This window comes from Mustela erminea, chromosome 5 (assembly GCF_009829155.1).
Source record: "Mustela erminea isolate mMusErm1 chromosome 5, mMusErm1.Pri, whole genome shotgun sequence".
Classification (NCBI taxonomy): domain Eukaryota; kingdom Metazoa; phylum Chordata; class Mammalia; order Carnivora; family Mustelidae; genus Mustela; species Mustela erminea.
The window spans coordinates 73,866,422-73,893,684 of record NC_045618.1 but is presented as its reverse complement, the minus strand read 5'-3'; the positions used below and the strand labels follow the sequence as shown (position 1 = coordinate 73,893,684).

The following is a 27,263-nucleotide window of genomic DNA, read 5'->3' as shown; positions in this document are numbered from 1 at the left end:
CTAAAGGGAAGTGGAAGACTAAGCCTGTACTGGATTTTGAACTTCTCTAATTTTCTTTTTCTATTTCTTTCTCCCTCATTAGGAGGGACAAGATGGTTAAACTGGTCAGAGTTGGGTATTTCCTTTCCCCTAGGTTAGTTAGGCTCTGATAGGACCCCGACAGTTTAAGTACCTGTTAACTATTCCTCTGAGGGCAAGCCTTGTGAAGGAAGAATAGATTGCTCTAGTGCATTTCCAAGTAGTTCTTCCCCCACCCCTCTCTGCAGAGCATTAGGGGATTTTTCTCCAGTATATACTGTGGGTACCTGATTGAGCTGCTAGATGTAATCTCACAATATTGTGGGATTCCCCTATGACTGTGTGCCCTGGAGTTTTTAATTCTCAGACTTGTCCACACTAAGCCTCCAGCAATTCATCAATTACAGTTTGGGATTTCTTGTCCAGCACTGGTTCCCCATGCAGTTTATGCTCATGAGTCTTTGCTCCAATAAGCTGCAACTATGTTTCCACTGTCTGTCTCTCCAAAAGGGACAGCAATTTGTCCTGTGTTCTCCTCCTCTACATATCCAAGAACAGTTGTCAATTTTTCATCCTGTTCAACTCTTTACTTACTAGGACAAGTGGTAACTTTAAAATTCCTTATGTGCAGGGTTGCCTGGGTGGTGCAGTCGGTTCAATATCTGACTCTTGGTTTCAGACAGGTGTTGAAATCAGGGTTCTGAGGTCCAACCCTACATCGGGCTCTGCATTCACTGTGGAGTCTGCTTGAGATTCCATCTCCCTCTCCCTCTGCCCTTCCTGCTTGTCTCTCTCTCATAAACTAATCAACCAATCAAGCAATCTTAAAAATAAAAAAAAAAGCTCCTTACACACAGAACAAGAAACTGGAAGTCCCAAGTTTTTGTTTTTAATGACCTTTATTTTGACATAGTAGAACCTGTGAAGTATAGAAAATTAGATATATAAATAAGAAAAGACATAAAAATAAAATTATTCTTAGCACTCAGAGATTACCTTTTAAAATATCTTATTATATATTCTTCTCTTTCTTTCTCTCAGTTAATATCTACATTTCAAATAAAACAAATATTTATCTCATCTAACTCTCAAACCATATTTAAATTTCTCAAAGTCTCTCAAAAAAGAACATCGTAGCTAATTTGTGCAATCTAAGACTACCCTAGCATGAAGACATTCTGTCCCTTATGTTTATTTTCTAAAATACTATTAGTTGAAGAGCCTGGGACGGCTGCCCTGCTGTCTCAGAGTGACTGTGCCTGCCAGTATTATGTTGGCATAATAGTATGAGCAGAGACGTTCTCGGAAGGAGCAGCTGTAAAAGGCAATAAATGAGTTGGGGGTGCATCTGGAAAGGTGGCTTGATATGGAGCATGGATAAATTGGTAAAGCATATCTCTCCCCACAGAATACTTCCTCAGAACTTGAATAGCCATTAAGTGAGGGCTAAAATCTTTCAGGGGGAAGGAAGCTTAACAGATATTGTCCTCAGCCCCATCAACTTGTTGCTTTTCCACCTGGTTGACATTCTACTAGTCGCCAGACACCAGACAGAGCTGATCTGTCCCTTTAAAGCAAAATTATTATTTACTTCAACAGCAGTAATGCAATATGACAGTCTTACCTTTGGGAACAGCCAGATGTGGCAGTTAAATTTATTTGTTGAATGAAGATAACTTTATGCTTTGTAGACATCCCAGTTTAAGTTCAAAATAATATGCAAGAAAGAAGTATCAGCTCACTTGTGAAAGTATAAATGACATAAAAAAAAATGCTCTACTTCACCTCCTAAACTTCCTTTAACAACCTGCAGGTGCAGATTTGGGTACTGGCTGCAAGTGCCCAGGGAACACAGTGCGCTCACTCCACAGATGTAGAGGGCTGAATCGCTGAGCTGGATGGCTCTGATGTGCAGGGAGCTGTGCTTGGAGGTTGCATCCAGAGTCGCTGTGTACCTTCCATTGGACTTTCTGCCGTCATCATTAGCCATGACTATCAGAGAAGCAGGACCTCTCCCAGTGCCCTGCTTGTACCACCTTAAGCTGCTAAAGGGGGTCACTGAATAGATGCATTGAATCGTGCAGTTCTCCCCCTCCAAGATGACCAAGGATTGAGGGTTCTGTTCCACTTGGTCTTTGCCACTCACCCCTATCCAGAAAGCAAAGTGAGATTTAAGAAATAGAATATCCATTTGAATGCTTCTTAATCTGCCACTCTTCCTTCTCTCCACTGAATCCCAGGTAAACTATAAAATGACCCCATTTTCTTCCCTTCTCCTATCCCAATGCAATGCACTTTTGCTGAAAATCCTAAGAGAATGTTCCCTAAACATCCTGCGTCAACCTGGCTAAAACTCGGCAGTAACTTACAACAAAAATGGAGCCACAAAACCACCAACAGGGTTCTCAGATGCTTCTCCATCCTTCTTCTGCACAGGGCTGCCCCCAAAAGCTGACTCGTCTATTCAACATTTTTTAAACACTAAACAAAGAGATTCACAGGGTTTGTGATCAGCCAATCAGAGACAACACGCCCCTCCTACACACATTCTTTCTATAGGCAAGGCCGTTGAAAACACTGCCATCTTGCTGCTGTAGCTACAGTTCCTCAAAAGCCCTGATTAATCTTCTACTTTTTTTTAAAAGATTATTTATTTATTTACTTGACAGACAGAGATCACAAGTAGGCAGAGAAGCAGGCAGAGAGAGGGTGGGGGAAGCAAGCTCCCTGCTGAGCAGAGACACCCCCCCCCCCAATTTGGGGCTTGATCCCAGGACCCTGAGATCATGACCTGAGCGGAAGGCAGAGGTTTTAACCCACTGAGCCACCCAGGTGACCCACTCTGATTAACCTTCTTGCCAGGTTTTCTCCTTGCCATTTGCAATATAGTGTAGGATATAAGCCCTGATGTGTCTGTATAAGCACAGTAGACTAGTACTTAAAATATATGTTTGAACACTTCAGTCTGAATTCTGGCTATAGCGGATATTGGATCGAAGAGTTAAGCCTCAGCTTTCTTATCTAAGAATAAGTGTAGTAACAGTTCTTCGACAATTTTGGAAAGATTTAGAAGACACCATGCAGACCATCTCTTCCTACACAGAACCACTACACTGATTTAACAATGATATTAGTACCTTGGAGACAAATTCAGAATCCAGCTAAGAATTAAAAGCACCCCAGAGGAACACAAACTGAGAATAGCTACATTGATCCAGGTAAGAAGACCAGTTTCACTGAACCCAGGTCTGTCCTTCCACCCCATCAAGTTAGCTCAGTACCAAGACGATTGCCTGGGCCCGTGATTTCTTCCACGGAGAAGTAGGTGTTTGGAGAGTGGGGAGTAAGAATCAAGCACACACCTGGCTTCCAGCCTCTCGGGGCCCCCTCTGTGGGGCTGGGTTCTATTTTGCCTCATACCAGTGCAGAACCACAGGCAGAGCCCAATCTGTTAGGACAGCCGGGAACAAAAGGAAAGGAAAGGCATCATTCTACCACTGGTATGGTTTGCAAGATTGGGAATAGGTGCAGAACTAAGAGTTTACCCCCACAAGGAAGGGATGGAAGGGCAGGAGGCCTGATGCTTGGTAATTCCAACCACTCTCCATGAGCCAGTTTTTATCTTACCTCATACAGAGCACTGAAAGACAGAGCTTAAGCCTCTCAGTTAGCTATTTTTTATTTTTATTTTTTTTTTAAGATATGACCCCCAAAGGCACAGAAAATAAAAACAAGAATAAATGAGTGGGATTGCTGTTAGGTCCGTGGTCAAAGGAGCGAGACTGATACAAAGCGAAGGTCAAGCAAAGCTTTATTTCGCGCCAAGCATCAAATATCAAACTGACCATTTGGGGCCGCCTCTTACAGAGAAAGTGAGCGACTCCTAGCCTCACAGACTAACTTTTATAGAGCAAAAGCCATGTGGTTGAGCCTGGCCACCCACAGGTGGCCAATGAGATTGCAACACACAGAGAAAGCTGCACAGTCATGCTAGGTCACACACAGGTGGCCAGTTGAATTACAATTCACCCCATAGTAGCTATTTGAACGAGCCTATCAACTTGGTCAGAATTGGCGCCCAAAAGGCGCCCAAAAGTCAGGGCCCACACTCCTTGGTAGCTAGGGAGACAGTATGCCCACCCCACTGATTGGATGTCTCTACCTGGCCCGACTCATCCCTGCATTCTGTTATCGCCCCTTGACCTGACACACCCTTGTATTTGGGCTCTGTTATCAGGGACTGGTGGGCCACATGTTACTGGTTCCCTGGACTTGCTTTTAAGTAAGTTCCCCTGCGGGGGAGGGGGGGAGCAGGGTCAGTTTAAGTTTTACTGCATAAACAACAAAATCACTGTTTAACCGAGATAAAATCATTCTGGCTAAATAGACCCTTACATTGCATTGAATTAAACACTTCTGCATGACAAAGGAAATAGCCAAACTGAGTGAAAAGATAACATATGGGATTATAGAAAATATTTGTGAACCACACATCTGATAAGAGACTAACATCCAAAATATATAAAGAACGCAAGCAACTCAACAACAAGAAAACAAATAATTTAAAAATGGACAAAGAACCTACATAGAAATTTCTCCAAAGAAGACATACAAATGGCCAGCAGGTGTATAGAAAGGGGCTCAACATCACTAATCATCAGGGAAATGCAAATCATACCCACCATGAGATACCACTTCACACCTGTTAGAATAGCTATTGCCAAAAAGGCAAGAGATAACAAATGTTGGTGAGGATGTAGAAAACAGGGAGCCAGGTGTCTGGGTGATTCAGTCAAGTGTCTGCCTTCAGCTCAGGTCATGATCCCAGGGTCTTGGGATTGAGTCCCAAGTGGGACTCAGTGGGGCATCTGCTTCTCCCTCGCCCTCTGCCTGCAGCTCTCCCTGCTTGTGCTCTCTCTCTCTCTCTCTTTGTCAAATATATAAATAAAATCTTTTTTAAAAAGAAAGAAAGAAAACAGGGAGCCCTTGAGCACTGTTGGTGGTACAGTCACTATGGAAAACAGTATGGAAGTCCCACAAAAAGTTAAAAGCAGAACAACCATACAATCCAGCTATCCCATTTCTGGGTATAAATCCAAAAGAAATGAAATCAGTAACTCAAAAAGATATCTGTGCTCCCATGTTCACTGCAGCATTATTCACAACAGCCAAGGTATGGAGAACAACCTACATGTCCACCAACAGATGAAATCCTGCCAGTTGTGACAACAAGGATGTACCTGAAGAACACAGTAAATGAAATAAGCCAAATACAGAAAGAAAAATATTGCATGAATCAAGTTGTATGAGGAATCTTAAAAAGTTAAACTCACAGAAATAGAGAGTAGAATGGTGGTGTTAAGGTGGTTTGGGTGTGGGGAAAAATGGGGAGATGTATGTCAAAGGATGAAATAAAGTTTCAGTCATGCCAGGTGAGTAAGTTCTGAAGACCGAATATCTGAGATATTAGGATATTAGTTAGGGTATAGTTAATAGTACTGCATACTTGGAATTCGCTAAGAAAATAGACAGACCGTAAGTGTTCTTATCACACACACACACACACACACACACACAATAGTAACTATGTGAGATAGTGGATATGTTAATTAGCTTTGTTGTGGTAATCCTTTCATAATGTATACATACATCAAAACATTATGTGGGACACCCTAAATATAGACAATTTTTATTGTCTATATTTGGACAATTTAGAAAATTTTATTGTCTATATTTAGACAATTTAGATAATATATATGCCTATATATAGGCAACTTTACATCAGAAAAGCTGGAAAAATTTTTAAACAAAAGAGAAAATGCATATAAAGTGCCTACAGCAGGGAATAGTTTATTCCCTTAACTAAAATATAAACTCCTTAGGATATCTGTTCTATTCTCTACTATACCGTCAGTTTGTAACAATGGGCACATAACAAGGTTTCCTTGTATTTTTTGCTCTAGTACTGATGGTGGTATTTTTTATTACTCATTTGTAACTCAACAATTTTTTTTGTAGACCTACTGTTTGTCAGGTATGCTTGTACATGTTGAGAATAAGCAAAGACTCTGCTCTCATGGAATTACAATCTAGTAAGAGGAAAGGCAGAATATTTGAGCATAGATACTGGTAAACTGTAAGTTTAGAAGCTTGTGAAAATTATCTTCTTATTGCTTCTATTTTTTTCAATGAATAGTTGAGGGTGTATATATATATATGAGGTTTCATTGCAAGTTTGAGATATAGTACACACAGTGGCTGAATGCAAAAGATGGAAAGAAATAGACCATGCAAACCCTTAAAAAAAAAAAACCTGGCATACTGAATGCATAGAAAACAAACTAGGCTTTAGAAATAGAATTATTGGAGGTAAAGAAGGTGTGATGGTTAATTTCATGTGTCTACTTGACTAGGTCATGCAGATATTTTCCAACATCAGTTTAGAAGTCACTATGAATGTTTTTTCATTTTTGTTTTGTTTTGTTCTCTTTCAAGAGCTGTAGGCAGAAGGAGAGGGAGAAAGAGAATCCCAAGCAGGCTCCACACCACATGGCGCTCCATCCCATGACCCCGAGATCATGACCGGAGCTGAAAGCAAGAGTCATATGTTTAACCAACTGAGACAGTATGTTTTACCAACTGAGACACCAAGGCACCCATGAAGATATTTTCTAGATGAGATTAATATTTAAGTCAATAGACTGAGTAAGGCAGATTACCCTCTATAACATGAGTGGGTCTCATCCTACCAGTTGAAGATCTTATGAAAAAAATGAGAGGTCCTGGAGGTAGAAGGAATTCTGCCTCCAGACTGCCTTTGGGCACAAGCTGCAACATCAACTCTTCCCTGGGTCTCTAGCCTGCCCACCTGCCCTATAGAATTGGACTTGCCAGTCTCCACAATCACATGAACCAATTCCTAAAATCTCTGTCTCTCTGTGTCTGTCTCTCTCTTTACACACACACAGCCTCACACACACACCCTGTTGATATTATTGATTCTGTCTCTCTGGAGAACTCTAATACAGAAAGTATTTTTAAAAATTAATGAAGAAATTTCATATTCAAAAAAATCAGTCTTAAATTTGTATACCCCTAAGTAATACAGATGGTGTGTTTGTGTTGTCTACTTTTGTGAAATTTGTTGGATTTCACAGTAAAATGATTTTTAATAAAAAGTATCGATGGCAAAGATATTGTAGCCCCAAGAAATGGTTGATCCCTCAGAGAAACTCACTTCAAGGAAGAACTAAAACACAGAATTGGTCCAGCAAACTCGGGAGGGAGAAAGCTGAGGAAAGAGAGGAGAGGATAGAGGGAGAAAGAGAGAGTCTCAGACAATAGAACATTCCATACTCATTCTGCTTAAAATAAAGGCACTCTGTTTGAAATAAAATGTACTTTGAACAGCACCCTCAAGAGAGGCAATGACCGTTACTACAATGGATTTTCATAAACTTCATCAAGAAGCATATACAGTAATAGAAGAAAAGTTAGGAAATTTCCTGCAAAACAGTGACAGGATCCAAAACACTGAGGCAGCATCAGCTTTCAAAGCATTTCAAGTAGCTGGGACTCTTCTGAACTCCAAAACCAAGTCTTGGTTATTTAATTCCTCTGCTTAAAGAAGGACACAAGAGCTACAAAGTTGTACTTACTCTTCAAACTTGGCTGTCTACTTCCCATTCTTGGGTGAATCGCTTGTGAGCATGGCATCAGGTACTTTGGGTCCTTGCAATCCAAAATGACTGGCAGAGTCAGAAGAACCAGTGATTGGTTCACATGGCCTGAAAGGATCTCTCACTACACATCTTGTCAAGTCATGGGCTGGGTTTACCTCTCCCTCCTTCTCTAATCGCATTGCTTCCATTCACAACATCTTCTCTGTATTAAGTTCTAGAATGGGCTCCAGGCTGAATGGACATATATATTCTTTACATATTCTGTAAGCTATTGGAAGCACCAAAATATTCAAGTATAATTTTGGATGAAAACACCGTGGCTATGTTGAAAACCTTAATAAGGAAAAATTTATAAGTGGAAAAAACCCCAAAGAGAACATTTAACATCAATGAAGAATAATTAGTCATTCAAGAGTGGATGTTGAGCCTGGTTAGTTGCTTCAAACTAAACAAACAAAATTAAGGGAAAGAGAAAGCCTTGAACCTCAAGCTTACATCTTATACTCACACATCCAAGTGAGAGATTTAAAAATAAAAATAATTTGGGAGAAACTAAAGAAAAAATGAGATAAAATGTTACCATTTTATGAAACAAGATGGGATAGGGAGGGAGATAAACCATAAGAGACTCTTGATCTCAGGAAACAAACTGTCGGTTGCTGAGGGTGGCATGGGGGAGGGAGAGGGTGGCTGGGTTATGGACATTGGGGAGGGTATGTGCTATGGTGAGTGCTGTGAAGTGTGTAAACCTGGCGATTCACAGACCTGTACCCCTGGGGCTAATAATACATTATAAGTTAATTTTTAAAAGAAGGAAAAAAAAGTTACCATTTTAGAGTGCTAAGGATTATTAAGCAGCATGCAATGACTCAGAATCCATTAAAAATTCATTAAATTTACTATATACTATTTTAAGGGGATTTTAAGAACAATTTTATTATTATTTTATACAGTTGATGTGCTAAAGAAAATTGACATTCTGTCTTTACTGGGGAATCATATGCTAATTCTCTGAGAGATGAATTTACATATGAAAAAAGATAAGTAATGGATGTAAAAAATAATCAGGTAGCTTAATATTCTTTATTTTAGTGTACCAAGTACTATACACTATTTTTTAAAATTCTGGGTAGCAAGAAAACCCCAGAAAGTCAAAAGGATAATAATAAACATTTTTAAAAAGGCACATATATATGACAGTCATATTACAATTTTCTTAACACAGACAATGTTCCTTAAAATATGTTTATTTAAAAGACAGTAACATAACTGGAAATAGGCAGATATATATGTGGACAATTTGTACAGAAAAAATGTAAACAGCTTTTAAATACACGAGATGAAACTCCATCACATACATAATTAAAGAAACTATTAATAATAAGGGAAGCCTAACTGACAAACAAAAGTTGAAAATCTCAGTAATACACAAGGCGTGGGGAAATATGTTTTCTGCCCAATCACCATTATTAGCAGTACATATTACTAAAACTTATCTAGAAGACAATTTGGTTGAAACATACGGACTATTATGAATATGTGCCTTTCCTGAGTAGTATTTTATTTTCTCTGAAGTGAATAATTAATCATTATATTTTTCTGTTTTAATTATTTTGCCTTTCTCATTTTTTAAAGATTTTGTTTATTTATTTAAGAGAGACAGGACATGCATACCCAAGTGCAGGAGCATGAGCAGGGGGAAGGGCAGAGGGAAAGGGAGAAGCCGGCTCCCCGAGGAGCAGGGAGCCCCATACCTGCTTCCATCCCAGGACCCTGAGATCATAACCTGCGCCAAAGGCAGAGGCTCGTCTGACTGAACCACCCAGGTGCTCCTAGACCTTTGGACTTTTTATGTGCAGTTCTTCAGTTCTTAATGACTACCTTCCATCTTTTGCAGGGTTTGAAAAGTGATCATTGGTTATTATATAGGCTCTGTAAATAGCCTGGGTTGTCTATTACTTACATATTTTCTCTTCAGTCCTCCTAAGATCTTCCAAATGTCCCCAAAACACCCACAGACACACACAGACACACACACACACACACACAGTACTTGCCATAATTATTAAAATGTAATTGATGCCTCCTATTCCTAACCCATTCCAGAGGATGCACCATACATTAAGATGCTTCTCGCCTAAGTTCTACTTGGTTTCTTTTTTATTTGGTCTGCTGAGCAAGTTTGCATACACCTCACCCTCTAAAGTTTTTCTAACATCACTGTCCACTGTCATTTTTTGTCTGTTCTCTTTATAATTTCCTTACCACATTTTTAACAGGGCTTCAGGGGTATAGAGACAAGTGTGTATGGTGCAACTTTCCTTGGCACTGAAAAACCACTTCACTCAAGGCCTACTTGTTAGAAGGTTAACGATCCATGTACTTGCCGAGAATAAAAGGAAGGACACAGTGGGTGATTTAGATATGAGCCAACTCCTCAATTCTGTTTCTAACCTACCCCTTCATGTTGAATATCAGCCTGTGTCTCCCACCTGATTTACTAGAAAAGAAAGCAGGGCAGAGGTTCCTGGTCTCTCTTTTCCTTGCTCAGGTACACGTGTTTTTCCTCCTTTGTTCCCTTCTCTTCTTTCTCTACTAAAACCTGGTATGGGGCTGAAGCTCTCGCATCACCTCTCCTGCCACACTCTGTCAGGAAGACACTGGGCAGAGGCCACCTTCTCAGGCACATTGTGTGTCTCTAAAAGTGTCATAGACACAGCAACACCCACCAGGGTGCCATGAACAACTTGTGGGGCTGGATGTTCACTGCAAGGATGAGCAAGAGACCACTTCATTGTTATGTGATTCTACCTTGAAATTACTTATGCTCTGGCTGAGGAACTCTTGGCATCAAACTGTTCTCAATGTCACTAAGGAACAGCTGGGGTTGGGGAATGTTACTTCTGGTTCCTGTGCTCTAGTTGTTTGCATGATTTTTGTTCCAACCACACACTGAGGGACAAACAACAACAGACTCTGCTGAAACCAGAATGGACCAGTCAGAGACGCTCAGCATCCAGGACTCTGTTCTGCTCAGAGTTTGTGCTCAGCTCCCCCTGCAGTCCCCATCACTGTGTCATACATGGCACAGTAGTACACAGCTGCATCTGAGGCTTGCACTGAGTCTTTCTCCAAGTGGAAGGATTTGGAATCTTTGTTGTAGGTGGCTTCAAATCCTTTGTTGCTTCCCTTCTCCTTGTCCCTCAAGGCTTTCAGGAGGAGCTCTAGACCTTCTCCTGGATACTGGACATACCAGAAAAGAGTGGGGGACCATGATGTTGAAAAAGTACAGTTTATGGTCAGTGAAGCCTCTTCTGAGAGGGTCACTTGGCTCTCTGTCTGAGTCACTGAGTCTCCATGTGTTTGTCCTGAGGAAAAAGAAAAGAGAATTGTGTCACCTTGTGCATAAAGCTCTTGGAGAAATGACAGTTAAACAATTTGCTGACACAATGGAAGAAAGAATCCCAAATTTTAGGAGACATTTTACTTACCAAGCATTAAGAGTACCACAGTCACGAAGCCTGGAGAACACTTCATCTCTGGAGTGTCACCTAAATAATGTTCTCCAACAAGAAATGTTGGAGTGACAGAGAAATGATCAGTGGAAGCCCACATTTCTCACAGGAAATGTGATTGTGGTAGGAAGCTGCACCCTCTGGTGGACAGGGACTGAAATATGTGCATGTTGGCCAGAATCCTCCCCAAGTCAGCCATCTGTTTCATCCCTGACTTGATGAGGCATGCCGGGCTTCAGGTGGCCCTTGGAAGTCTGAACAATAGCAATCCTGACCTCTCAGGTCTGTTTTGTTCTTAGGACACTGCCTGATATGGAAATTCTTTAACACAGCATCCCAGAGAATCTCTGTAGCTGGGAGGGTAACAAACTTCTTAAAGCATCTTACTATAGTACTTCATATACTCATGGGTCCATGTGGACCAGCCCCAAACCCACTGACTGCCAGAAATGGGGTTTGAGTTGAGTATGGAAAAAGTAATTAGAAGTCAAGTCTTTGCTGAGTGATTCTGTATTCGTTTGTGTCTGTTTTGTTTTGGCACTGTGCTCCAATATTTAGAACAGTGACTATCATTTTTTTTTTAAGCACTCCCTAAATATATGTTAAATTTAAAAAAATGAACAAACGCCCTTTACCTGAAACACTGTATTACTTGGTCATAAAAATTAGCAATTTAAGGAATACTATCTTTTTAATATATGTTTTTCAGAATAAAAGTCACACTATTTTATAGGTAACCATTTTAATAGTCAAATATTTATTTTCAGAATCATAAACAAATGGAAAATATCAATTGTATTCAGAAGAGAGATCACAAATGACGTTGTCAAATACCTATAGAATGATGCGAGATTCTTCTTTTTTTAAAGATTTATTTTTTTTTTATGTTTGAGAGTATGAGAGCAAGGGATGGGCAGAGGGGCGGAGGGAGAGGGAAAACACTCCCCAGGCTGAGCACAGAGTCTAACATGAGGATCAGCCTCACAAAACTGAGATAACTACTAGAGCCAAACCAAGGGCTGGATGCTTAATTGACTGATCTGAGATTCTTATCTTATACTCTCACAGTTTCGTTGACTCTAGCATGAGATGAATAGTGTATGTGAATCAGGTAACAAATACTAATGTTATACTCCTTTTTTTAAAGAAAAAATATTTGATTTATTTATTTGAGAGAGAGAGAGAGCACAAGCTGGCAGGGGGAGTGGGGCAGAGGGATAAGCAGACTCTCTGCTGAGCAGGGATTCCCAACATGGGGCTCCATCCCAGGACTCAGATCATGACCTGACCCAAAGGCAGATGCTTAACTGACTGAGCCACCCAGGGGCCTCACTAATGCTGTATACCTTTAACAGGTTTTAGCCTCAAGGATGCATTCTATTACCACCTATCTACCACATTCTGTTGCCAAATGCTAATCAAAAAAATTTTCCTCATGAGCTAAGAAATCTGAATTATCAGCATAAAGTTCTGGAAAGGAACACATCTTCTGTAAAGCCCTACAAACATTTATCTCTAGAAACAGAGATGGAAGCTTAGTTCAAGCTGTTTCCTAGACGCAACTCTCCACACAATCAGATCAAAGAACTTCATGAGTCCAGAGCTAACATGGGAAGTTTTCCAGATGCAGAGTGAAATAAGAAATTCAGGTCTGGATATTTCTTGGGTTCACATGTTCCTTCTCTTCCCTTCCACCTTCCAATCACATTATCAGAAACTGCCTAAAATCTATGTTAAAAAGAAATTTGGGACAAGTAGCTGCAAACTTGTATTCAGACATGTAGACAGAATACCAAATAAGTTGGAATGATGCTGGATTGAAAATAAGCAGTCTAGCACATGGTTGCGGAAAGTCATTACCTATAACTCCTAGTAAAAAAAACATATTTCTAGGCCACTGAAAATGTACAAGAGAAATATTTTGCCTTTTGGTTCACATAAAAGAATTGTACAGCATTGAGGGAAGATATGCATAGTAAATTTGGATGTTTAATGGCTTTAATATTGGGTAATTTTTGTAAAAAAAATAAACTGTGCCAATTTGAAGTGAACAATTCTATAAGATTTGACATATGAGGCCCTCAACACAGTTGAGATAATGAACATATGCATCACCCCAACTGTTCCCTCATGTCTCTTTGTAATCTTTCTCTCAACACTCACCCCCCCCCCCATTTCTAGGTAATATTTCTGCATGAATTTGTCTGCATATTTTTAATTTTGTAGAAATTCTGTATTGTACTCTTCTGTATGGATTCTTTTCAACATAATTATTTTGATATTTTTTTTCATTGATCATAATTATCAAGAGTTTGTTTCTTTCTGTTGCTGTGGTGTATCCCATCATGTGCGTAAAAAACAATTTGTCTATTCACCTGTTGCTGACCATATCCCATTAGTCCCAGAGGGGCTCTTACAAATAGAGTTGCCTTGAATATATGTGTATAAGACTTTTTTATAGACATATGCTTTCATTTTTCTTGCTCCATATATGGGAGTCCAATGGCCGGGTCATATGGTACGTATACAATTGGCTTCGGAAACCAATTTGTTCTAGTAGCTATTTTGTAGAGTCCCTTGCATTTTCTGCTCAGACAATTATTCTGCCTATTAATAAAGACAAGTTCACGTCTTCCTTTCCAAACTATATGGCTCTTGTTTCTTCCACGTGTCTTATTGCATTGGCTGGAACCTCTACTTCAATATTAGACATAAGTGAAAATGAAAATTCTTTCCTTACATCCCAAATTAAGGAGAAACATTTAAGCTTTCACCATCAAGTATGACATTTGATGCAAACTTTTTGTGGAGCCCTTTTTAAAGGTGAGGATTCCCTTCCATTCTATCTAATTCACTGGGACTTTCTCTCAGGTTCAGATCAGGACTTTGTTAAGATCCCTCCTAAATTGCTCATCAGTTATTTGTCAAAGTCTTTGGATACATAACTGTCAAATTTGTCACAACAAAATATTTAAAAAGATATCACTTTTCCATTTTATAAATAATGAAACAAAGCTCAAAATGATCAGGAAGTTTCATGGCAGAGCTAATAGTTTAGAACACAAAGCTCAATGATAGCAAAAACCTGTTCCCTATTTTTGCTACTTTGATTGTCATCAGAGAAAAATTGAGAGAGAGACTATATGGTAGTAAAATGACTTCTTCCCAGCTTTTGAAATATTTTAAGTCACACCTTAGCAGGATCTTTATTTATGCAAATGAAACTAATACAGGAGAATTAAATAATGACAAGTTTAACTCTTTCACCAAAAGAAGAAAGAAAACCTAGAACAATGGGTACCCAAACTTATATTCAGGAACTAACCAGTGGCTAGTGGCTTCACCATTCCATCCAGACCAAATATTAGACACCTGATTTAAACAATGCCCTGAAGCAAGAGTGACAAACTCTTCTAGGGTTTTGTGAGTCACTGATACACTAGAGCTCCATTCATGATTAGTGATCACTCTCTTTCTCTGTTCCTTGAAACTTGCTTGTGATAAGGCAGTCTAGAACATTGTTGTTCCGATTAATAAGTATAAATGTTTCTGAAAAATTGTGAAATAGAATGGCCTTATAATCCAGAAATTCAACTGTTATCATGCACTGAAATAAAGTTCTCAGACACCAGTCTGAGAAGCCATGCAGCACTGCCTTTGCAAGGGAGAGCAGCAGCAGCTGAATCCTGCATATAGCTTTTATTTGTTTTTTAATTAAAAAAAAAAGACTCCTCAAAACATGGGAAAGGATTAAAATGGGATGGCAGATACTTGAAGCAGGCTTGTACTCCCTCCTACATGTAGGAACACAGCCAGTCAGTCATGGGGTAAGGGAGGAGCTGAATGTTTGGGCTAGCAATCGCCAGGTGCAGAAAGGGGGTGCTGAAGGTGGAATTCTTTCATACCTCCTAACTTATGCTCTGTCCTTGGGGATCTTATCCTACTCCTACTGGACTATTGCCTTCAATATTTCGAGAGCTGGAATGCCGTTGACGTTTCAGCTGCTTCCACAGTCACTCCTTAGGGCTTACAATATATTTTCTAAGAACACCTCCACATTCAACTTTAAGATTCTACTAAAAAATGGCAAGAATTTGGCTATATACCCACAATATTGAAATGTTTATGGACTCCTATTTCTACCAAAAGGTGGATGCAACCTTAAAGTCCATCCACAAGTAAATGTACATAAACAAAATGTGCTATGTACATACACTGGAATATTATTCAACCTTAAAATGGAAAGAAATCCTCACACACACTGCAACAGAGGTGAATGTTGAGACATTATGTCAAATAAAGTGTCATAAAATGACCAGCATTGCATAATTCCACTTCTAGAGGGGTTACAGCTTAGTGGTAGGGCATTTGCAGTCAAATGCTCTACCACTGAGCTATACCCCCAAGTGGTAGGGCATTTGACTGCATAATTCTACTTCTATGAGGTACTTAAAGTAGTCAAACTCATGGGAAGAAAAAGCAGAATGATAGTTCTCAAGAACTGGAGGAATGAAGTAATGGAGACTGATTGTTTAATGAGTGCAAATATTTAATTTTTCAAGAGGAAAGAATTCTGGAAATGGATGGTATTGCTAGTTGAACAACAATGTAAATGTATTTAATACCACTGAAATGTACACTCAAAAATTTTTTAAATGGTAAAATATATGTTAAAATGGTAAAAGTTTGCAATTAAAAACATTTGAAGAGATTCTAGTTAAGATTTCTAGTTTACTCATCTGCCTTTCTAGCAAATATAAGAGGGTGTTAGAATGTACAACTAATTATCAACCATCCATTACCATCTGAATTTTAAGGCACTGGGCAAATAGGGTTAGAGATAGAAGGAGGATAATGGAGAGAATGAGGATTTTGGAGAGTAGAGCACTGTTCAAACAAGGAGGGCTCAGAGGTGTGCAAACTGAGCCACATGTTGACAAGAAGTACTTTTGAAGAAGTGTTCAAGTGAAGGGCAGGAACAGATAAAGGGGAAAATTCACACTCTGCTCCTTCACTGTGTCCTCCTAAGAGTCCCTAATTATGATCATTTGTGGATCAATCTGGGGAGATGCACTAAACCTCCATGATGCAAACTGAGCACATCTATGCTAGAGGTGTTAGTAAGATGGAATGAACACTAGTACAAACTACCTTACAGAGCAGGCTCATTAGAAACTAAATGTGAATACGATAACTCATGGCAAACAAACCTAATTTTAAACTAAATCATTAAATGGCACAAAATATCAGGATATAAAACAAAAAAGGAAAATCACAGAAACATTCACGACCTTTCTTATTCAAGAGATACCCGTAACATAATATATACTCAATAAATATGTACTGAACAAATATGTCCTGAACAAGTAAATATGTACTGAAAAATCCAATAATTTGCACACATTATTACTGATTTTTGAGTCAAATATTTCTAAATTTCCTTAGCCAATTCTTCTAGCTAAATCTAGCTAAATAAAATTATTTTTCATGACTAGTCTTCAAAAAACAATTTCAACACAAATTTTCAGGGATTAGGAAGTGTTTGATGCAGATAACTCTTACCCAGAGTGGTATTTTCTTAGAGTGAATTTCTCCCTCTACTCCTGTACTTGTGCCACTTCCTGTCTGGGATGACCATTTCCCCCTGCCTTGGGCCCAACACAGGGGAAGCATCAACAAGAGCCCTGGGGTTTGTGTATACCTCCCTCCATCACTCCCCTCACTGTGGCCTCCCTCAGTGCACAGAAATACACCGCAGAGTCCTCCAGCTGTGAAGCTGAGATGACAAGTTGGATGAAATTTCCTGTCTTCTGAAAATTCAGTGAGTAGCGACCTTCGGTGGCATTTTGCTGGTTGTAAGAATCCTGACGAATAAGGAAAACCATTGCCCCACTGCTGCGCTGCTTGTACCATAAAAGACTATAACTTGGATCATTGGTGTTATATGTGCATTCCAGAGTGACACTCCCCTTCTCCTGCACTAACATTGCTGGTTGGGCTTGAGTTATCTTCTGGGCAATACTGGATCCTGAAGAAAAAAACAATAACAACAAACAAACACAGAATCAGAGACTTCTGGAATATGTGATTTAGCACAAAGAACTTCTATTTTACACACTGTCATCCCTCCTTCCCAAGGTTCCCGCCAGATCCTGCCTATCTCTCCTGATTTTAGGTCATAGAGAAGACACGTTCCCACAGGGACCATCCTTACCTAGCCACACGGAAGTCATGACCACCTTGAGAAGGTTGGAGAGCAACATGTTTGAGTTTTCCCACAAGAGGAAAATGTCTTCTTCTTCTTCTTCAGCTTCAGGGCTCAGCACTGGGGGGGATCCTGACAGGGTGAGGGAAGGATTGCTGGTTATGTGCCGCTGTGGCCCCAGAACAGGAAATAGGGGCTTCCTGGTATAGCAAGTGTGTGGGTCATGTTACACTTCTCTATGTCCCAGTGAGAGTCTCAAAACCCCAAATTCTTTTGTATTAAGCAACTTTAATTGAAAACCTTACATCTGAAAATAGACATGAGTAAAATTTATATTGAAATGAGGATTTGAGGATTGATGGTTTAACTAACTGTGATGTTCATTCATCACATCTGCGATAAAGTGGGGGGATGGCACTTACTGAAAACATGACAGATAAGGCTCACTTTGGGAGCACACATACTAAAATTAGAATGATACAGAGAAAATTAGCATGGCCTGTGTGCAAGAATGACATGCAAATTCATGAAGCATTCCATAATTTTTAAATACTACATATAATGAATTATGGAAGCAATGAAGATGTAAGAATCATGATGAAAAAATGTAAGAATCTTGTATGTCTACACTATATGATTTCACCCATGGTAGAGATAAATCACTTTATAAGAAGGCAGGGTTTAGACATTCACTGTAGCTCTTTCAATGTACCTATTGTTATGTCAGTGTTCCTCCTCACTACTCATGTCTGTTCAGATGCCTATGTTGGAGCCAAAAGCAGAAATATCTAATTACTCTTGCTGAAGAGTTCAGGCTGCTGCCCTCAGGCAATAGATCCTGTCACCGAGGTCTTCTCCTCACTGTTTAGTTTCCACAGCTCAGCTCTGATCAGAAAGGCCAGAATAGACACCAGAATTTGGTCATTAGGTTATCAATCCTTTGAATCTATTTTTTTCCCTTACCTCATTTGAACACAATAACCTCCCATGTTTTGTATGCTCAGTTCTGAGCACCCAGTGTGACCTCTCAACCTTCTTATATACCTTCTCTCCTCCAATACCCTCAACACACGTGCACACAACCACATCTGTGCACACACATGTACCAACATGGGAAATGCCATCTTCCTCAATTATCTAAAAACATGTGGTGCTTCTTTTCTCTGACCCTTTCCAGAGGGCACAACACATACTGAGGTGCTTCCACAGTAGGCCCAGGTTTCTTCTTATCTAGTCTTTCATGCCAGTTTCCCTTTCTCCATATATATCTTATTTCCTAAAATTGGTTGGTGTCCCTGTCTGCTAATAGCTTTTCTCATATTTCTATTTGTGTCTATGGCTTTCTGCCCTTTGGGATGTCTTTACTAAAAATTTTAAAGAGTATTAGAGAGGCGCCTGGGTGGCTCGGTCAGTTAAGCTTCTGACTTCAACTCAGGATATGGTCTCAGTGTCCTGGGATTGAACCATGCCTCCTGCTCCCTGCTAAGTGGGAAGTCTGTTTCTCCCTCTCCATTTGCCCTCCCCCACTGCTTGTGTTCATGCACGCTCTTTCTCAAAAAAATAAAATCCTTAAAAAAAAGAGCATTGAAGTGCTCCACATCACTTGGCATCAGGGAAATACAAATCAAAACGACAATGAGATATCACCTCATACCAATCAGAATGGCTAAAATTAAGAAGTCAGGAAATGACAAATGCTGGCGAGGATGCGGAGAAAGAGGAACCCTCCTACACTGTTGGTGGGAATGCAAGCTGGTGCAACCACTCTGGAAAACAGCATGGAGGTTCCTCAAAATGTTGAAAATAGAACTACCCTATGACCCAGCAATTGCACTACTGGGTATTTACCCTAAAGACACAAACGTAGTGATCCGAAGGGGCACATGCACCCGAATGTTTATAGCAGCAATGTCCACAATAGCCAAACTATGGAAAGAACCTAAATGTCCATCAACAGATGAATGGATCAAGAAGATGTGGTATATATACACAATGGAATACTATGCAGCTATCAAAAGAAATGAAATCTTGCCATTTGCGACGACGTGGATGGAACTAGAGGGTATCATGCTCAGCGAAATAAGTCAGTTGGAGAAAGACAACTATCATATGATCTCCCTGATATGAGGAAGTAGAGAAGCAACATGGGGGGTTAAGGGGGTAGGAGAAGAATAAATGAAACAAGATGGGATTGGGAGGGAGACAAATCATAAGTGACTCAATCTCACAAAACAAACTGAGGGTTGCTGGGGGGAGGGGGGTTGGGAGAGGGGGGTGAGGTTATGGACACTGGGGAGGGTATGTGCTATGGGGAGTGCTGTGAAATGTGTAAACCTGGCAATTCACAGACCTGTACCCCTGGGGATAAAAATATATTATATGTTTATAAAAAATTTTAAAAATGGTAAAAAAACAAAAACAAAAACAAAACAAAAACAACAAAAAAAGAGCATTAGAGAAATCAAGAGATAAATATATATATTATTAATCTACCAATGGTTTTTTTTTTTTTAGAGATTTTACCTTTACGTAATCTTTACACTCAACATGGGCTCGAACATAAAACCTTCAGACTCAGAGTCCCAGCTCTATCCACAGAGCCAGCCAGGCACCCCTAGTCTACTGTGTTTATCCAAATGTCTGAGAAAACACTTACTAAATATCTTTCAAATTGTTTAAACTATATTTTTACATGCATTTATATTTATACAGGTTGCAAAATAAAAATTATATTTTAAACCAATTAAATAAAGATATTTTAAATGAAGAATATATAAGTAACATAATAGTGAATGTATCAATATTTTGATCATAACTCATTCATAAAATCTGCAGATAAGTAGATAATAATTAAAGAAGATTGCAGCAATATTAACAAAGTCTTGCACTGCAACACAGACATTGCTTTTGACATGATTCTTACCGAACTGCACTGACTCCCATACGTTCTCCCAATCCCATGACTTGTGGCTCTCTGTGAGAGGTTGCAAAACAGGAGTTAGGGAAATCTATAGGAGTTTCCTCCCAGTATCACCTAACTATTGATATTTTTAGGAGACATCAGTGCAAGAGCGTTTTCTCTCACCGTATTTTCTGGGCACTGAGAACAATCTCTCTTGAGCTCTTACTGTCAGAAAGCCAGCTGATCTATTTAACTGGTCAGGACATGAGCCACATCCTCCATTCTGTTTCTGCTCCCTACCCTTTCATGTTGAATATCAGCTTGTACCCCACCCCCCGGCTGATTTACTAGAAAAGAAAGCAGGGCAGAGGTCCCTGGTCTCTCTTTTCCTTGCTCAGGTGCATGTGTTTTTCCTCCTTTGTTCCCTTCCCTTCTTTCTCTACTAAAACCTGGTTTGGAGCTGAAGCTCTCGCATCACCTCTCCTGCCACACTTTGTCAGGAAGACACTGCGCAGAGGCCACCTTCTCAGGCACACTGTGTGTCTCTAAAAGTGTATAGACACAGCAACATCCACCAGGGTGCCATGAACAACTTGTGGGGCTGGACGTTCACTGCAAGGATGAGCAAGAGACCACTTCATTGTTATGCGGCTTTACCTTGAAATTACTTATGCTCTGGCTGAGGAACTCTTGGCATCAAACTGTTCTCAATGTCACTAAGGAACAGCTGGGGTTGGGGAATGTTACTTCTGGTTCCTATGCTCTAGTCATTTGTATGATTTTTGTATCAACCAGACACTGAAGGACAAACAACAGATTGTGCTGGAACCAGAGTGGATCAGGCAGAGACACTCAGCATCCAGGCCCCTGTTCTGCTCAGAGTTTGTGCTCAGCTCCCCCTGCAGTCCTCATCACTGTGTCGTACATGGCACAATAGTACACAGCTGAATCTGAGGCTTGCACTGAGCCTTTCTCCAAGTGGAAGGATTTGGAATCTTTGTTGTAGGTGGCTTCAAATCCTTTGTTGCTTCCCTTCTCCTTGTCCCTCAGGGCTTTCAGGAGGAGCTCTAGACCTTCTCCTGGATACTGGACATACCAGAAGAGATTTGGATACCCAGTTGCTGAATAGGTACAGTTTATAGTCAGGGAAGTCTCTTCTGAGAGGGTCACTTGGCCTTCTGTCTGAGTCACTGAGTCTCCATGTGTTTGTCCTGAGGAAAAAGAAAAGAAAACTGTGTCACCTTGGGCATAAAGCTCTTGGATAAAAGTATACTTAAAACTTTTTCCTGACATCATGGAAAAAGGAATCCAAATTTTAAGAGGCATTTTACTTACCAAGCAATAGGAGTACCACAGTCACGAAGCCTGGAGAACACTTCATCTCTGGAGCATCGCCTAAACAATATTTTTCATTCTTCACATGAAGAAATGTTGAAATGACAGAAATGATCAGTGGAAGCCCACATTTCACACAGGAAATGTGATTGTGGTAGGAAGCTGCACCCCCTGGTGGACAGGGACTAAAATGTGGGCGTGTTGGCCAGAGTCCGTTAAAACACTGAGACAAAAACAGACTGGTCAAGAAATTACTACTACAGACCCCTTTATAAAATCCAAACCTTGGAGAAGTAACATTAATTCAAGTAGCAGAATTACTGAACATCTCATTTATATCTCATTTTACAAAAAATAATGTTGTCAGTGTTGGTCAATATGTTTTTAATGTTGGTCACAACTTTCAAATACTATAAAGAAGATGACATTCCTTTTTTGTGTTAAAGATTTTATTTATTTTTGAGAGAGAGAGCAGAGGAGGGGGGGCAGACTTTCCATTGAGCAGGGTGCCTGATGATCCAGGACCCTGGGATCATGATCTGAGCCGAAGGCAGACGCTTAACCAAGTGAGCCACCCAGGCACCCAACAATGAGGTTTTTTAACTTCCTAATTTTTCTTAACCCTTTCACGTATCTCCTGCATCCTATTAGAAATGCACAGCAAATACATGAATATTTGATGAATTCATGTAATTCAAATTAGTTTTGTAGAAAGACAAATCTCACAGTAAAAAAGACAAGGTAGAAGCTAAGAAAAAAAGCTTGAGTAAGTTATCTGAATATACATTTCCAAGTAAGAGTATATGTAAGCACCTCTTTTTTATTTATTCTTTTAAAATATTTTGCTTATTTATTTGTCAGAGGGAGGGAGAAAGCACAAGCAGGCAGAGGCAGAGAGAGAAGCAGGCTTTCCACTGAGCAAGGAGTCCAATGCGGGACTCAATCCCAGGACCCTGGGAATCGTGACCAGAGCCGAAGGCAGCCACTTAACACATTGAGCCATCCACGCATCCCTGTAACCATCTCTTTAAAAACAGAAAGACAAAACCATGAGAAAGTTCAATAATACCATCTTAATTACAGAAAGTTTGCACCAAGCACCTGGGTGGCTCAGTTGGTTAAGCGAATGCCTTCTGCGCAGTCATGATCTTGGAGTCCTGGGATCGAGTCCCACATCATGCTTCCTGCTCAGCTGGGAGTCTGCCACTCCCTCTGACTCTCCCCCTGCTTGTACTCTCTTTCTCCCTCATTCTCTCTCTCAAATAAAAAATAAATAAAAATTAAATTAAAAAAATAGAATGTGGCACTAAATTTTGTAAAGAATCACTATGAATGATTGATTTGATAATCCATGAGAACAAAATGTATCAAAGCCAGAACAGCTGCCTGGTGCATTAATCCAAGTGATCTCCAATGAACATTTGCTACAATCCACCAGAAACAACACTTCACACTGGGAATATACTGGTTGCAACATTAAACAAACACTAGTGGCAGACTTCTAGGATGGCAGACAATGGGGCTAATCATGCTTTTCTGGGAGTCAATGAAATCCCATAAAATCTGGAATGTGGAATATGCTCTGAAATACCGTCCTAAGGAAACATTTGAGTATCTCCAAAGCTATATAACACAGCTGCATTCCTTCCATGAGCTATGAGTGTGGACGGGTAATAGTATTTTATTTCCTACATGGATTGGCCCACCTTCTTGCCTGAAAACCACAGCAATCACAAGAGCCAAATATCAACTGGATTTTGTGTTTACTGCCTATGCCATTTCAATTACTCTCCAGAGGGCAGAGCAAATTTCTCTGGGAAAGTTAGGTAAAGTTAGGACTCACATAGAAACTTCTCTTCTCCTATCACACACCGATCCTGTGGAAAAGTGGAAACAACAAATGGAATATTAAAACTGAAATGAGTTACTATAACAGTTACCCTTGAACTACTGTGGTCTGGTACAGCCTTAGCCCTCATGGCTTTGTTTCCCCCTTACAAAGTCCTAGGCTGTCTCACTTTTAACTGTTCACTGTAGCCCACATAACTCAGATGTCCCAACCCATACACATTCTAACCTTCACAAACTATAGAACTAGATAAGTAAACCCTTGACACTCTTCCTTACATCACAGGTACAGACTGCTCTGTGGCCATTCATTTCATCACCATTACATGACCTAAACCTTTGGTGCTCTGAACAAAATCCCAGAAAAAGATTGCCATTGAGATGTATGAAATGAGCTTATAAGTACAATTTATTACCAGTTTGGCAGATAAAGTATGAGAAATGAATCCTTGCTTACATGTTTATCAATTATATGACATTGTGCATCCTTCACTGACAAGAATTGAAAAAGTTACTCATATTAGAGATCTTAAACTGAGGTCCCCCAGAGAATCAACAGAAAGAGATAGTCCACAGATGAGTGTATAAGCAAGAGCCTTGAAATAAGCTGGTAATTGCTTAACGCAGATTTCCACCTAGGCCATTAGAAGAGATGGAATCTAAGAATTCTCCTAGATGTTTGGTACCACCAATTTTAATACTTTGCTTCTTTTGAGGTTATTTTTATACTTTTATAGGTACTTTCCCACTTTAATGGTAAAATGTTACATATTTCTGATTATCTTGACTTTGTTCTTTTACTAATAAAATAACTTGCACGTGTATAGCCTTTACCTGAGACAATACATATCCACCCTAGTGTTATAGTTCAGCTCTGTACAGACATTGCTAGTGTAACAAAGATTAAGAATTATTGCAAGGGTGCCTGGGTGGCACAGCTGGTTAAGCACTGGATTCTCGGTTTCATCACAAGTCTTGATCTCAAGATTGTGAGATTGAGCCCTGTGTTGCGCTCCATGCTCAGCAGACAGACCGCGTGAGATTCTCTCTCCCTCTTCTTGTGCTCCTCTCACTTGTGCTCTCTCTCTAAAATAGATAAATTAACTTAAAAAAAAATCATTTGCTGTGTTATCTCAAATGAATTCCTGGGAAAAACAAGTAATAACCATACCCTAATTGGTACTGTTAGAGTGAATTTTAACCGATTAAATTGCTCATACAATGTGAAAAAGTATCTATTGATAAAAATTTAAGATGAAGTTTGTACAATAAGACTTGTGTACAAAATGTGACTCATCTCGATTATGAGTTGACCCAAACTTCAACACCATCTCTGCATTATCACTTGCCAAATACATTCTATAGAATTATAAATCAAGTCTCTAAAGAAATTCAAAACACTTGAAATGATGAGCTTATTCTGATCAAAATAACTTCAAAGTTCAAAACCTCAGGGGTAGGAAACACTGAGAGTAGTGACAAGGGTAAGGTTATGCATGTGCCTGTAGCACGTGCTTCCTCCCACCACGACACATAGTTCTCAAAAGCTCATGTATTGTATGCTCTCATCATTATGACATTTTAAAACACAAAAATAAGAATAGACCAATGTTTGCAAGGAGTGGGGAATATGGAATTGTGTAAAGGTAAGAGAATAGCACAAGGGAGTTTTGGAGACCAAAGAAATTATTCTGTACAGTGATTGTATGATGGTTACATGATGTATACAATGTATTAAAATTCAAAATTCACAAGAACATACACCAAAAATGTGAATTTTCTATATACTTATTTTCAAATAAAAAATTTAGGGGCAACTGGGTTGCTCAGTTGGTTAAAGTTCTTCTGAGAGGTCAGGTCATAATCCTGGGGTCCTGAGATCCAGCCCTGCATCTGGATCCCTATTCAGCCAGGAATTTGCTTCTCTTTCTCCCACTGCCCCCCCAAACCCACCATTCCTGCCCACGCCCTCAGTCTCACTCTCTTTCAAATAAATAAAATCTTTTAAAAATTCACTTGAGGTATTATAAATAAATAAATAAAAATTTCAACGCTGACATCAAAATGGCAAAATAGAAATTTTCTACCATCTCTGCCACCCCTCCCCAACCACCCCCCTCCACCAATTTTCACAGTCATACAATAAACTAAAAGAAAGTGCCTATTAAGAAGTCCCGCAAAGAAGACACAGCAGTTGTGGAACAAAACGAATTTGAGATTGGATACATTGAGGAGAGGATGAAAACAATTCCACTTTACCTCCATCACCCCAGCCCATGTGACTCAGTCCCGAGCCAAGAGGAACTTTCCAGTCTGTGATTTCCCCATAGAGGGACGTGAGAACATGTGAGTGAACACATGACCCCCCAGCTCTGGAGGATGCTCTCAAAGAGGAACCTCTTTCTAGCCCCATCCAGAACACTGAGCTGTACTGCTCACTTGGGGGTGGGGTCCTCCCAGCAGAACAGCACTCAGGGCTCTTGGAGGGCAGTAAAACAACATGGGCCCTCCAAACCATGGCACAGCCTTCATTAGGAATCTGCCCATGACCCACTGGAGATGGCCTGCCTAGACCCCCACAAGTGGTCCATGAGCACGCACAACACTCAGTCTCTTACCCACACATCATCCCACCCTGTGGCTTCCCACCAGTGCACACAGGATGAAAGAGCAGTGAGCTTTTGTAGGTGGCTAGTGAGCATGCGCAGAGAGTAGACCCACTCTCCCGGATTGGGAGAAATCACGCAAATTCAGTCAGCACCGTCCTAGAGAAAGGAAACAAAAGGGAGACTCTTGGCACCCAGTTTGGCTTCACAGGATTCAGAGAAGTCCTAAAAGTTTGTACTACCTTGTCCCAGGATGTAGGAAACAAATACACCAAATATGATGAAGGTTTAAACTGGGATGTGTCTGGATCTGAGACTCAGTGCACACTCAGGCTAAAACACTTATTTTCTTCCACTGCATCAATTCTCACCTCAGTCTGATCAAGCATTCAAACCTGTAGGAACTGCACCCTCTGTCTTGCTTCTAATTGATTTAAGAGGAAACGAATGAATAATATAGAAGCATGCTTCCTTCTGACTCCATTATCAGGCTTGGAGGAAAGGCACCGATCAGAAGTCGTCTTCCTTCTACTGCACAAGAGTTGGCGGTATAAGGGGGAATCAAGCCCCTTGACGTGTTCTAACCTCCTCTGTTCAGCTGTTTTAAACTGAATTTAATCCGAACACTTCCCCAGTAAAAACAAGCCATTAGCAAATATCTAACAACCATAACTCAGCCAAGAGAAACCATTCCCACTGTGCCAATTGCCAATTATATCCATCGTTAGTTAGGAAGACTTCAAGGGACCTAGAAAGGAGCCTCCCTTGAGCAGGGGTGGGAGATTGAGAGAATTAAATACTTACACAACTTCTTTCCTTTGACTTCTTCAAGATCCTAGAGAAATAACTTTTTTTTTTTTAAAGGATGGTTGTAGTTAGTAATGTTTAACTCAGTCAACGGGAGCACGTGGCAGGGAGGTTGATATCACATTATCTCTACATCCGCCATTAGTCCAAATGCCTTTGTGCAATTTACTAGTAATAGTAAGGTGGCTGGTACATGCATATAAAATTTTCCCATATATCTCAGAAGGAAGAGTTTCACTATAATGATGACAAAAAACTACAAGTCCAAGAATAAATTGAATTATCTTCAAACAACTGAGCATTATTAGGAAAGAGACACATATAAGTAGAAATAAACAGTATATT

The 27,263-nt window shown here is 40.0% G+C and overlaps 1 non-coding gene and 1 gene segment (V, D, J or C); one reads left to right on the top strand and one right to left on the bottom strand.

Moving 5' to 3' along the window:
- Window positions 1-2,063: 2,063 nt before the first annotated feature.
- The window catches only part of LOC116590188, a 42,144-nt gene continuing 16,944 nt past the window's right edge, over window positions 2,064-27,263 (bottom strand). The window contains 4 exon segments of the V gene segment in view: window positions 2,064-2,110; window positions 10,332-10,336; window positions 10,783-10,953; window positions 21,419-21,533. Of these exon segments, the coding sequence occupies window positions 2,064-2,110; window positions 10,332-10,336; window positions 10,783-10,953; window positions 21,419-21,533 (338 nt within the window).
- On the top strand, window positions 17,862-17,966 carry LOC116592140. The gene has a single exon (XR_004286331.1). It is a non-coding gene; the product is annotated as a U6 spliceosomal RNA (small nuclear RNA).